At 36.4% G+C, this 14,156-nt stretch overlaps 2 protein-coding genes across 2 annotated transcripts in view; one reads left to right on the top strand and one right to left on the bottom strand.

The window, feature by feature from the left end:
• The window catches only part of PRCP (prolylcarboxypeptidase), an 83,094-nt gene extending 69,248 nt beyond the window's left edge, over positions 1-13,846 (bottom strand). Inside the window, exon 1 of the mRNA XM_053708670.1 lies at positions 13,619-13,846. Within this exon, the coding sequence (XP_053564645.1) occupies positions 13,619-13,789 (171 nt within the window). The 5' untranslated portion in view covers positions 13,790-13,846. The remainder of the gene's footprint in view (positions 1-13,618) is intronic.
• DDIAS (DNA damage induced apoptosis suppressor) overlaps positions 1-14,156 on the top strand; it is an 87,024-nt gene that overhangs the window by 24,656 nt on the left and 48,212 nt on the right. The window lies entirely within an intron of this gene.

The raw sequence follows: 14,156 nt of genomic DNA, 5'->3' as shown, positions 1-14,156 counted from the left end.
ATAACATTCTTGCAAAACTGCTGCTGCTTTTCCACAAAAGATACAAAGAAAATGTGATAATAGAAATAAATCCAAAGTTGCTTAAAGGAACATTCCGGTCAAAATTTAAATGCACATAGTTGAATTACATCTTTGAATAGAAACAAATTTGCAATATAGTTGTATTAGCAAAAATGCTTCTAGTAAAAGTTATCACTGTTTTAGTGTTAACATTTTTCTCTGCATGTGCACGTGAAGTATAAATAGATATTCTCACAGCACTGGCAATTTAAATACTGCAGTTGTTTAGATCATTAGTGGGGCTTGTATCATGTCAGCACTTAACAAATTGAGTCATTACCAGATGTTAAAAGCACCTTAGGCTCTCTGAGCAAGTGCTGTGTTTAAAATGCTGGTGCACGGTGCATACTTAAATACACATTTGAAACAGCTATAGCTTTTATTAGAAGCATTTTTGCTAATGCATGTATATTACAAAAATGATTCTATTCAAGACTACAATGAATCCATGTAAAGTAAATTTTTGGCTGGAATGTCCCTTTAACATTGTAGGCTCTATCTGAATCTGAAAAATGCCTAATATTAATCTACAACACAGTAAACAGACTCTCATAAAAAGAATGGTCCAAACCTGACTACCATACACTTTTAAATGTTTCTTTAAATACAGTGACCTATATTAACATCACTCAGACATATGTACCAGATTAATATGACAAAATACATATTTGTATGTAACAGCACTGCAAATAGAATCAGTACCCAACTTTAATTGTCCTTTTAAAGAACTAAGTGATATTTAAAATGTTCAATTTGGTTTTCATGCTGAAATAATTTAATGTGAAGCAAACAGGAAGTGCATGTTTCTGCACAACACATCTCTAAGAACAGAATGCTTAAAGGGACACTGAACCCAATATTTTTCTTTCGTGATTCATATAGAGCAGCAATTTTAAGCAACTTTCTAGTTTACTCCTATTATCAATTTTTCTTCGTTCACTTGCTATCTTTATTTGAAAAATGCGGCATCTAAGCTTTTTTTTGGTTCAGACCTCTGGACAGCACTTTATTGGTGGATGAATTTATCCGCCAATCAGCAAGAACAACCCAGGTTGTTCACCAAAAATGGTCCGGCAAACTTACATTCTTGCATTTCAAATAAAGATACCAAGAGAATGAAGAAAATTCATAATAATAGGAGTAAATTAGAAAGTTGCATGCGCTATCTGAATCATGAAAGAAAAAAAAAATTTGGGTTCAGTGTCCCTTTAATTCTATTGGTGGAGAGCGACACATCCCAGAAGAATATAGGAACACCTGTTTTTCCAGGAACCAAAACTAAAAAGCTGAGTGATATTTTATTGCTGATGCTATAGAAATACCTGGTAACAGCTCACTATCCACACTAACCCCACCACCATAGAGAAGTGCTAAACCTGTGTATGAACAATAGCACAATAGATTGTTCTATAGCTAGTTACCACCCCAGAAGCAGCCTCTTTTTTCCCAGCATGTGCCTTTCACAGAGAAGAACTTTCCTGTATTATACCTGTCTGATCCTGACTAAACAGTACAGTCCAGCATCAAAATATCAGGCAATCCCTCTCTGAACAGAGACCTAGGAAACCTCAGACATACGCTTAAGCCTAGTGTGAGCTTTGTCAGTGAGGTGTCAAGATGAAAAAAAAAAAAAAAAAAAAAAAAAAACTACTATGTAAGATACATCAAATTCAAATTATGTATTAAAATGTATTGTGTATTTTTTATATTATGATTTTTACTACCAATATGATTATTATTTACAGTGGCAGTCATTACCTTGAACTGCTGGCTTCACACACGCACAAGCTTACACGTGCAGCATCAGACGCTCACTAGCAGCAGTAAGTCCTTTTCTTGCCCATGCTCAGTAGAGGACGTTTGCCACAAAAATAATGTGACAGGAAGCAACAGTAGAGTGTAAAAAGCTCCAGTTTGCAAGAAAGCTGTTTTTAAACATAATCTGTTATTTAATTTATTTATTTTACTAAAAAGGAGCGCTATTTCATATCCATTTATACAGCTATTGTAATTTTGTGCTTACGGGTAATGATCAGATTAGAGGAAACAGGCAGTTAAGGAAATGACTTAGATTTCCTACTTGATTTTGAAAGTTGTGTCTGCAGTTTGACCCTTTGAAAAAGCAGTGCATAAAAATATAATTTCACTGGCAAAGTCAAACAAGTACTTCCTTATTTTACTCAATTGCCAAACAAAGTCTATTGTCTTCAGTACAAGCCTTTGTTTGTATTACACTATTAAAAATACCCATTCAGAGCTTGCCAGATTCATTAGCTACTCTCATTACAAGAGCAGTTTCAAAGCAGTACAATTGTTTCACATTTTCTAAAGCTATTTAAAGGAATATCAAATTCTAGTACTGGAGCTAATTTGCCTATGCATAAAGCATATAAAATATTAGTAATGTTATTTGTTTGAAAAGCATGAGACTGGCTATGAGGATGCAAAAACTGAGATTACAGACACGTTGACTGGTGTGTACTCTCTGTGCATGTGCCAATATTCTTTCGTTAACCCCTTCAGGAGAGGAATTAGAGTAAAACTTGCCCAAAGTACCAGAGAATTTGTAGTATTTTTGCTATCACTCCATTTAAACAAAAATAGAGCCTTGATTTTTTTAATTTACCTGTCAAAAAACATTTAGTAGACAATCCAAGGTATAGATCAAGGCCTATTTTGGTATATTTCATGCCACCATTTCGGCATCAAATGTGATCATATTAACTTTTCACAAACTTTGGGTTTTTCAATTAAATGTACATACTGCTTGTGCAGTCATAACACAAAAAGTGTTGTAAAAGCTTCTCTGGGATTCCATTTGTTCATAAATAGCAGACATGCATGGTTTTGCCATTGCTTTTTTGGCAATTAGAAGGCTGCTAATTGCAGTTGCGCATAACACTTCTGAAATTCCTAGCAATGAAGGGGTTAATTAGTTAGCTGGCAAGGGTAATAGTATTCTAGTGTAATGATTTGTATCTATTTTTAAAAGCAGGAATGTAAGCTTAGAAGCCAGCCTATTTTTGGCGCAGCATCCTGGGTAGCGCTTGTTGATTGGTGGCTAAATGTAGTCACCAATCAGCAAGCGCTACCCATGTGCTGAACCAAAAATGGGTCGGCTCCTAAGCTTACATTCCTGCTTTTAAAATAAAGATACAACGAAAAAAAAAAATTATAATAGAAGTAAATTAGACAGTTGCTTAAAATGGCATGCTCTGTTTCAATCATGAACAAAAAAAAAATTTGGGTTTCATATAACTAAGTATAGAAACTTTCCATATAGGTAGGGATAACCCAGGGAAAAGCCGCTATGCTGACATAAAGTAACAGTAGCTGTTTCAGTTCAATTTAATACACTCCAGAAGGTAAAATGGATAGTTGGCAACAAATTAAAGGGGAGGAAATGTTAGGGTAAACATCCCTTTAAATAAAAACTGTTTAAAAATTAAATTGATCTCAATGCAGCAGTTATGTATTTGATGGCAATGCTCACTGGCTGAGAGGACAACTGGATGCGTCTGCAAGCCTGATAAGAAAACAGTTTATTTAGAACAGTGCATTATTCCTAAAAGCTAAATGCTGCAATAGATTCTGAAATGCCATCTGTTAGGCTAAGCAAGGCAAACAATGCAATATAATGTCTCTTTATTAATATAAAAGGGGTTTATGAAAAACGTTTTTTTTTTTCAGTAACACAATGGACATATAAGAGCATATCGAAATATCTACAAAAGATACATAGCTGTTGAATCAAATTGAAATAGCACAATACTATAACGGTTATACATTGTATAGGCAATTTAGTTCAGATGTGACCTGAAGATTACAGCATAGTCTGAGACTGAGAGGGAACTGTAAAACGTTTCAAGTTATTTCAGTTGTGCAAAGTACGGCTGGTTACTGTAGCATAATAAGTTTATCTGCAGGCAAGCGGACAAAGATGTACTAGCAGAACAGATGAAAACCACTTATTCAAATACTTCTGAGACTTTTTGTAATGTATCCTGTCTTAAAGGGCCATAATAGTAAAAAAAAAAAAATTAATAAATTACATGCACTAATCTATTTGAGCAGAGCTCTTCAAACCATGGGTCGGAAACCCATTACTGGGTCATGACTTGTGTGTGTGGTGTGTATATGTGTAATATGAGAGTGTGTGTGGTGTGTATATATACACAGTATGCAACAGAAGTGAGTACACCCCTGGGAAATATCACATTATTAAAAATTGTATCACCTCTCAATGGTTTTATTTCTAAGTTGACAAGTAGAGTATTTCCTATTATAAACAGTCAAAAACAAATACTTTAGAAAGATTATATTGAAAATGCAGGCCCCAAAGTAGAAACTTAATGCAACAAAAGTGAATACACCTGTTGTCACTGACACACAAGTTAGATCACTGAAACAAAATTGAGTACACCTATGATTTCCAATTAACCTAATTGCATGAGTATAGTTACCAGAACAGACTATTTTTTTGACCAATGGGCTGTGTCTATCTGTAAGTTGTTTGCATCATGTCTTCACATGGAAAAGAATTGCCAGAGGAATTGAAAAATCTGACTAAGACTTCACAAAGATGGAAAAGGATACAGGAAGATTGGTGACCAACTAAAAATCAGTCAAAAACACAGTTGCAGCAGTAATCGGGGAGGTACAGATCGATACACATTGCCAAAAATCAGAGCCGCAGTGGCTGTCCTCCTAAAATGACGCCACTGACAGTGCGCTACTTGCACAATTTAGCTCTGAAAAACAGGCAATAGCTTCAGATTTGCATCAAGGCAAGTGCTTCAGATTTGGCTCAGGGATTATCAATAGAAATTGGAGTTTCTGTGGCAGCCCAGACAGTGCTAATGTCAACTTCTATGGAAAAAAAAACATTGCTCTTTGGTACAAAACTGCAAGATTAAAACTTTGCTAAACATGAAAAAAGCCTGATGGATACTGGGAGCACTTTATTTGGTAAAATGGCCAAGACCAACATACAATGTTTTGGCTCAGATGGGGTGCCACATGTTTTGTGTGAACCTGGTCAGGATTATTACAGTAAATGCATAGTCCCAACAGGGAATCATGGAAGTGGGAGTGTGACAATATGGGGCTGCATGACTGCAAAAGGTGTTGGGGAGATGACATTTATAGATGGCACCATGAATGCCTGCAATATACCAAAATACTGGCTGACAAGGCCACTCCCAGTCTCCAAAAGTTTGGCAGAGGACAAATATTCCATTATGATAACGATCCAAAGCACAAAGCCAAAATCACAAAGGAGTTTCTAAAGGAGAAACAAGTGAAAACTATGACTTGGTCAAGTATGTCACCTGACTTAAATCCAGTAGAAGACCTTTGGGGTATTTTAAAGAGAATGGTAGAGCAACACAACCCCTCCAGCAAAGAGCAGCTGAAAAAAAAAATTCTCTGAAGAAGGGCAGAACATCTCTCCAAAAATGTGTACGACTATTGTTTCCTCCATGTCAAGGAGCATTGAGTCTGTCATCAAAAATAAAAGGTGAATCGGAAAATCAAAGGTTATCAAAGCGCCAGCTGACCGGCTTGGGTTCAGAAATGTGAAACCTATTCCTTCACAGTAAAGTTAAAATAAAGTAATTTATTTAAAACAATATTAAAATATAGCTTCTAGGCACCTTTTGGAATACAACAGTTAGTGTTCCTAAGGCAGAAAGTTGCGAATACGGTTTATATAAGTGGATTATCTTGCATACATTCACATGTTACAATTAACAATAAAACAGTAAAAGGTGCCTTCAAGATGAACAATAAAATTGAGACAAATTGTCCTATATCAGTGTTACCTGTTGTGGTTATTGATAACCCAAAAAAGGTGATACAGGGTGACTTAGAAATGTCCGGATTTAAATAAATAAACAAACTCCCCTATAGCGGTACTACCTACTATAGTTTCCTATAGCAGTGCTACTTACTATAGTATACTAACCAGTTTAGGGTTTATACAATAATGCTTACAGTATTACAACAAAGTTCCCTGCTAGAATTCTTACACAATTCAAAAACAGGCCGGTTGGGGATATTCCTAATTCGATTTTGTCTAAAATTGTTTTTACATGCAGAGTTAACCAGAGCAGTACTATCCCTCTGGAGATATTTCTAAACAAGTTCAAAGTGGGCTATAGCCCCAAATTGTATCAACTCCTATTGTTGCTACTGGCTGAATGAATGGAACTGATCTACCGTACCTCACAAGGATCAGAGACCGTTCTCCGCTAGCGGATAGAAATGGTGATATGTGCTGTTAATACGTGGTACAAATCAGGTGGTTCAAATGTTGCTAATTGACAAATCACAAATATTCAGAAATTTCAAATATTCAAAAATTAGTGATGCTAATAAACATAGTGAAACAATAATTCTAACCAAAAATTCAGCAATGGAAAAAAAGTTCAGCATGGAAAGAAAAGGAAAATGTGTGTAGAAAACAGAACTCCAAAAAACAAGATATTTCCCAAGTGATAAAGTGTACTTCAAAGGATTCCCCAGATATCACTAGTGACCAGCAGGATACCAGCCGACAAAAATATATTAAAAAATTCAAAATCAGAAATTGTGTAAATAATGTAAATACGTTCTAGTCAGTGTTAGAGTGTTCCAAGTGTGCGATAATCCCTCTTTCTGTGGTTTACAGTCTGTAGATTTAGCAGTCTATGTGAGGTATTTATTGCCTGTAGCGGGGATTGGGCTTCAGCGTCAATAAACAATTTTTCAGCTCCAGCGTCACCCGAGTTTTTATTCCTTCTGCCGAAAGAAATAATAGTGCAGATGGTTTTTAAAAACAAATGAATGAATTGAAATGCTACTCACCAGTCGACGCGTTTCGGTCAAATATAGACCTTTTTCAAGACTCTTGAAAAAGGTCTATGTTTGACCGAAACGCGTCGACTGGTGAGTAGCATTTCAATTCATTCATTTGTTTTTAAAAACCATCTGCACTATTATTATTTCTTTCGGCAGAAGGAATAAAAACTCGGGTGACGCTGGAGCTGAAAAATTGTTTATTGACGCTGAAGCCCAATCCCCGCTACAGGCAATAAATACCTCACATAGACTGCTAAATCTACAGACTGTAAACCACAGAAAGAGGGATTATCGCACACTTGGAACACTCTAACACTGACTAGAACGTATTTACCTTATTTACATTATTTACACAATTTCTTGATTTTGAATTTTTTAATATATTTTTGTCGGCTGGTATCCTGCTGGTCACTAGTGATATCTGGGGAATCCTTTGAAGTACACTTTATCACTTGGGAAATATCTTGTTTTTTGGAGTTCTGTTTTCTACACACATTTTCCTTTTCTTTCCATGCTGAACTTTTTTTCCATTGCTGAATTTTTGGTTAGAATTATTGTTTCACTATGTTTATTAGCATCACTAATTTTTGAATATTTGAAATTTCTGAATATTTGTGATTTGTCAATTAGCAACATTTGAACCACCTGATTTGTACCACGTATTAACAGCACATATCACCATTTCTATCCGCTAGCGGAGAACGGTCTCTGATCCTTGTGAGGTACGGTAGATCAGTTCCATTCATTCAGCCAGTAGCAACAATAGGAGTTGATACAATTTGGGGCTATAGCCCACTTTGAACTTGTTTAGAAATATCTCCAGAGGGATAGTACTGCTTTGGTTAACTCTGCATGTAAAAACAATTTTAGACAAAATCGAATTAGGAATATCCCCAACCGGCCTGTTTTTGAATTGTGTAAGAATTCTAGCAGGGAACTTTGTTGTAATACCGTAAGCATTATTGTATAAACCCTAAACTGGTTAGTATACTATAGTAAGTAGCACTGCTATAGGAAACTATAGTAGGTAGTACCGCTATAGGGGAGTTTGTTTATTTATTTAAATCCGGACATTTCTAAGTCACCCTGTATCACCTTTTTTGGGTTATCTATAACCACAACAGGTAACACTGATATAGGACAATTTGTCTCAATTTTATTGTTCATCTTGAAGGCACCTTTTACTGTTTTATTGTTAATTGTAACATGTGAATGTATGCAAGATAATCCACTTATATAAACCGTATTCGCAACTTTCTGCCTTAGGAACACTAACTGTTGTATTCCAAAAGGTGCCTAGAAGCTATATTTTAATATTGTTTTAAATAAATTACTTTATTTTAACTTTACTGTGAAGGAATAGGTTTCACATTTCTGAACCCAAGCCGGTCAGCTGGCGCTTTGATAACCTTTGATTTTCCGATTTTCCTTAAACGATTCTGACCACTAGGGGTCACTTATCAGAGCTAAGGGTTCATTTAGTAGTAGGCGCTAAGTGATTTCTTATAAAAATAAAAGGTGGACATGCAAAGTATTAAAAAAATAATAATAATAAAAGATTAGAATCTCAGTAATGAAAGGTGCACTGACTTTTGTTGCATTAATTTCCTGCTTTGGGGCCGGTATTTTTAATACAGTAAATCTAAACTGTTAGTTTTAAATTTTACATAAGAGCAAATACCCTACTGTAAAACTTAGACGTAATGCAGTTAGGTTATACAATTTTGAATCATTTGACATTTAATTGATATTGCAATGGGGTGTACTCACTTCTGTTGTATACTGTATATGCAATATGAGAGTGTGTGTGGTGTGTGTGTATATTTGTAATATGAGAGTGTGTGTGTTTGTATGATAGTTTGGGGTGAGTGTGTGTATATATGTGTAATATGAGAGTGTGTGTGTTGTATGATAGTGTGTGGTGAGTGTATATGTGTACATGTGTAATATGAGAGTGTGTGTGTATATATATATATATATATATATATATATATATATATATATATATATATATGTGTAAAATGAGAGTGTGTATATACAGGGAGTGCAGAATTATTAGGCAAATGAGTATTTTGACCACATCATCCTCTTTATGCATGTTGTCTTACTCCAAGCTGTATAGGCTCGAAAGCCTACTACCAATTAAGCATATTAGGTGATGTGCATCTCTGTAATGAGAAGGGGTGTGGTCTAATGACATCAACACCCTATATCAGGTGTGCATAATTATTAGGCAACTTCCTTTCCTTTGGCAAAATGGGTCAAAAGAAGGACTTGACAGGCTCAGAAAAGTCAAAAATAGTGAGATATCTTGCAGAGGGATGCAGCACTCTTAAAATTGCAAAGCTTCTGAAGCGTGATCATCGAACAATCAAGCGTTTCATTCAAAATAGTCAACAGGGTCGCAAGAAGCATGTGGAAAAACCAAGGCGCAAAATAACTGCCCATGAACTGAGAAAAGTCAAAGCGTGCAGCTGCCAAGATGCCACCAGTTTGGCCATATTTCAGAGCTGCAACATCACTGGAGTGCCCAAAAGCACAAGGTGTGCAATACTCAGAGACATGGCCAAGGTAAGAAAGGCTGAAAGACGACCACTACTGAACAAGACACACAAGCTGAAACGTCAAGACTGGGCCAAGAAATATCTCAAGACTGATTTTTCTAAGGTTTTATGGACTGATGAAATGAGAGTGAGTCTTGATGGGCCAGATGGATGGGCCTGTGGCTGGATTGGTAAAGGGCAGAGAGCTCCAGTCCGACTCAGACGCCAGCAAGGTTGAGGTAGAGTACTGGTTTGGGCTGGTATCATCAAAGATGAGCTTGTGGGGCCTTTTCGGGTTGAGGATGGAGTCAAGCTCAACTCCCAGTCCTACTGCCAGTTTCTGGAAGACACCTTCTTCAAGCAGTGGTACAGGAAGAAGTCTGCATCCTTCAAAAAAAACATGATTTTCATGCAGTACAATGCTCCATCACACGCGTCCAAGTACTCCACAGCGTGGCTGGCAAGAAAGGGTATAAAAGAAGAAAATCTAATGACATGGCCTCCTTGTTCACCTGATCTGAACCCCATTGAGAACCTGTAGTCCATCATCAAATGTGAGATTTACAAGGAGGGAAAACAGTACACCTCTCTGAACAGTGTCTGGGAGGCTGTGGTTGCTGCTGCACGCAATGTTGATGGTGAACAGATCAAAACACTGACAAAATCCATGGATGGCAGGCTTTTGAGTGTCCTTGCAAAGAAAGGTGGCTATATTGGTCACTGATTTGTTTTTGTTTTGTTTTTGAATGTCAGAAATGTATATTTGTGAATGTTGAGATGTTATATTGGTTTAACTGGTAAAAATAAATAATTGAAATGGGTATATATTTGTTTTTTGTTAAGTTGCCTAATAATTATGCACAGTAATAGTCACCTGCACACACAGATATCCCTCTAAAATAGCTATAACTAAAAACAAACTAAAAACTACTTCCAAAACTATTCAGCTTTGATATTAATGAGTTTTTTGGGTTCATTGAGAACATGGTTGTTGTTCAATAATAAAATTAATCCTCAAAAATACAACTTGCCTAATAATTCTGCACTCCCTGTATGTGTAAGATGAGTGTGTGTAGTGTTTATATATGTGTAAGATGAGAGTGTGTAGTGTTTATATATGTGTAAGATGAGAGTGTGTGTAGTGTGTGTATGTGTGTGTGTGTGTAGTGTGTGTATGTGTAATATGAGAGTGTGTGTGTGTATGTGTAATATGAGAGTGTGTGTAGTGTGTGTATGTGTAATATGAGAGTGTGTGTAATATGAGAGTGTGTGTGTGTATGTGTAATATGAGAGTGTGTGTGTGTGTATGTGTAATATGAGAGTGTGTGTGTGTGTATGTGTAATATGAGAGTGTGTGTGTGTGTATGTGTAATATGAGAGTGTGTGTGTGTATGTGTAATATGAGAGTGTGTGTGTGTATGTGTAATATGAGAGTGTGTGTGTGTATGTGTAATATGAGAGTGTGTGTGTGTATGTGTAATATGAGAGTGTGTGTAGTGTGTGTATGTGTAATATGAGAGTGTGTGTAGTGTGTGTATGTGTAATATGAGAGTGTGTGTATGTGTAATATGAGAGTGTGTGTAGTGTGTGTATGTGTAATATGAGAGTGTGTGTAGTGTGTGTGTGTATATATATATATATATATATATATATATATATATATATATATGTGTAATATGAGAGTGTGTGTAGTGTGTATATATGTGTAATATGAGTGTGTGTAGTGTGTGTATATGTGTAATATGAGAGTGTGTGTGGTATGTGTAGTGTGTGTATGTGTAATATGAGAGTGTGTGTAGTGTGTGTAGTGTGTATATATGTGTAATATGAGTGTGTGTAGTGTGTGTGTATGTGTAATATGAGAGTGTGTGTGTGTGTAATATGAGAGTGTGTGTAGTGTGTGTAATATGAGAGTGTGTGTGTGTGTGTAATATGAGAGTGTGTGTGTGTGTGTAATATGAGAGTGTGTGTGTGTGTAATATGAGAGTGTGTGTAGTGTGTGTAATATGAGAGTGTGTGTAGTGTGTGTAATATGAGAGTGTGTGTAGTGTGTGTATGTGTAATATGAGAGTGTGTGTAGTGTGTGTGTGTGTGTATATATGTGTAATATGAGAGTGTGTGTAGTGTGTATATATGTGTAATATGAGTGTGTGTAGTGTTTGTATATATGTAATATGAGAGTGTGTGTGGTATGTGTAGTGTGTGTATGTGTAATATGAGAGTGTGTGTAGTGTGTATATATGTGTAATATGAGTGTGTGTAGTGTGTGTATATGTGTAATATGAGAGTGTGTGTGGTATGTGTTAGAGTGTGTGTTTTATTACCTTTTACAACACTTTCAAGTTTGACTACAATCAGGAATAAGTATGCACACAATTTAGTCCTTCCTGGATATTACTACTGAAATTTTCAGACCGAGCATAAAAGTAGGGTCACGAAGGTATGTGGTATCATGTCACTGGGTCTTGGAAAACAAAGTTTGAATAACCCTGCTTTAGAGCAATTCATTTTACAACTATGGACCTTTCTCTACTGTGTGAAACAGAAGTTCAGCTCAGGACCCACAGTGTTCTGCTGGTCAAGGGGGGGAATTCAACGCTCATCCAATCAGCAGTGCGAGTTACACATATGAATCATGTGACTACTAGCTCTGCTGATGGGAACAGCAGCAGTTTCAGGACTAGTAGTGTTCTACTGTGTGTGACAGTAGAACCACCTTTACAGGGGTTAAGATTACATGCTCTAACATTATCATTTTAAATTAATTCATTTATCAATAATAGACCTTTTGATTAACTTTTTTTCTCAAAGTTTTAGGCGTCCAGCTGTGGCACATTATTACTCTAACATCTCCACCAGCCCTAACTTTTTCAGAAAGCCTAGCCAGCTTCTCTTAAAAAAGGGACATGAAACCTATTTTTTTTCTTTGTGATAATTTACCTCTATTATCAAATTTGCTTTATACACTTTGTACCTTTTTGTTAAAGGAACAGCAATACATTTCTAAGATGTGCTTTAGTGCTCCTGAGCCTACCTAGGTATGCTTTTCAATAAAGGATAAGAGAGCACAAAGCTAGTTAGATAATAGATGTAAAATGGAAATTTGTTAAAAATTGCATATTTTATCTAATCATGAACATTAAATTTTGACTTTACTATCCCTTGAACCTGCTGTTGCACAAAATACTGCAGATTACAGACATTCAAACGAGGAAATTACTGCAGATTAGAGACATTCAAACCAGGTGACCATAACAGCAACAACCTGAAGCCTTAAAGTAACAAGGCAACATATTAAAAGGAGTATATGGAGGAAAAGGTATGCTTTATTGTATCAAAATGTGCAAGAAGCGTTAAAAGAAAAAAAGAGAGAGTCAATTAGACTTGCTAATGAGGGCATATGCCCCAATATCCAGGTAAATGTGCTGAGAATTGCGCATTTGGGAGTAGTACTAATAGGGGTATCTTGTCAAACGTCTTTTGGGCAGGTAAAACGGTGCCAATCTTATTAAATTACAAAATGTGTTACAATAGTATCCCTTATGCTTCTGTTCTAATATTAGTGTGAGATGTTTAAAGAGGGATTTAAATCAGAAATGTGAGTATTGTTTATGGTTAATGAAAACAAGTAGTGAAACTCCCTTATCATCCAATATCCCTGATAGCATCTTATAATGTCTGCAACACCCACTGATGTATAGAAATAAATCTGTGATCAGCATAGAAATCACTAGCTGTAAATACCCAGCACCCATATACACAATCTGACCCCTTATATACTAGAAAGAGCAGCAATGTGTTGCAATACTTTCTAAAGCAATCAATGGGTTAATATAACAGTGGTTCCTCAATTACAAAAATACATTTCTGAGGCAACATCAAATCAGAATTCTCTGCTGACTACACCAAATTAAACTGCACTGTCAGCACAGGCATCAGTACACCGAGCTTATATAGCAGTTTTATACAGTCTGAAAACAGCTTGCGAAACACAGGAAGAGGATTCAGCTTAACCCGTGATGTGATGTGAAATCTGATTTGCATTAATGCAGAACCAATAACCCCTGCCTGCCTGAGTGTTCTATAGCAGCTATAGGTTTGTAACTTGCAAGACAAGAGAAAGCAGTGCAATGGTTAAAGGGTACCCAAGTCACCTCCAATGCAATCTGACTTACCTTCTGGTTAAAGTAGTATGTTTTGTATGTGATTCCAGCAGTGCTTGGCTGAGCCTGCCTGGCAGAGATAAACTGGAAGGAGAGCACAGAGGTAGTGCAGGCAGCCAGCAAGTTCAAGGCTAGGAGGAGGTAGTTAGTGCCTGGCAGCTGTGTGGTCACTACAGATGCCATGGTGCTCTGTCCCTGAGAGATCAGGGGATTCCCTGCAGCAGAAGACAGGAGGAAGCTCTAGGAGGAGTCAGCAAGGGGAGGAGAGAAGGTGCACTTCCCTCTTAACACTTTCACTGCAGGGCTGGCAGAATTCAGCAGCAATCACTACCTATTGTTACCCCAAATTTATACTGATGCAAGTCATTCTATGATTCATTACTCAGAGCTATTTGCTCTACCTAAAATCATTAATTTACTATAAAAACAAATCGACACAGCTGTGAACAAGCCAGGGACAGTAGAAATTAATTAAAGGGACAGTATAAAATATTTTTATATACATGTTTAGTTATGTATAAAGAAACGACTTTGCAATATATTTTCAGTA

This window comes from Bombina bombina, chromosome 3 (genome assembly GCF_027579735.1).
Source record: "Bombina bombina isolate aBomBom1 chromosome 3, aBomBom1.pri, whole genome shotgun sequence".
Lineage (NCBI taxonomy): Eukaryota > Metazoa > Chordata > Amphibia > Anura > Bombinatoridae > Bombina > Bombina bombina.
Note: the sequence above shows the minus strand (reverse complement) of the source record. Positions and strands in the feature narration are given on the sequence as shown.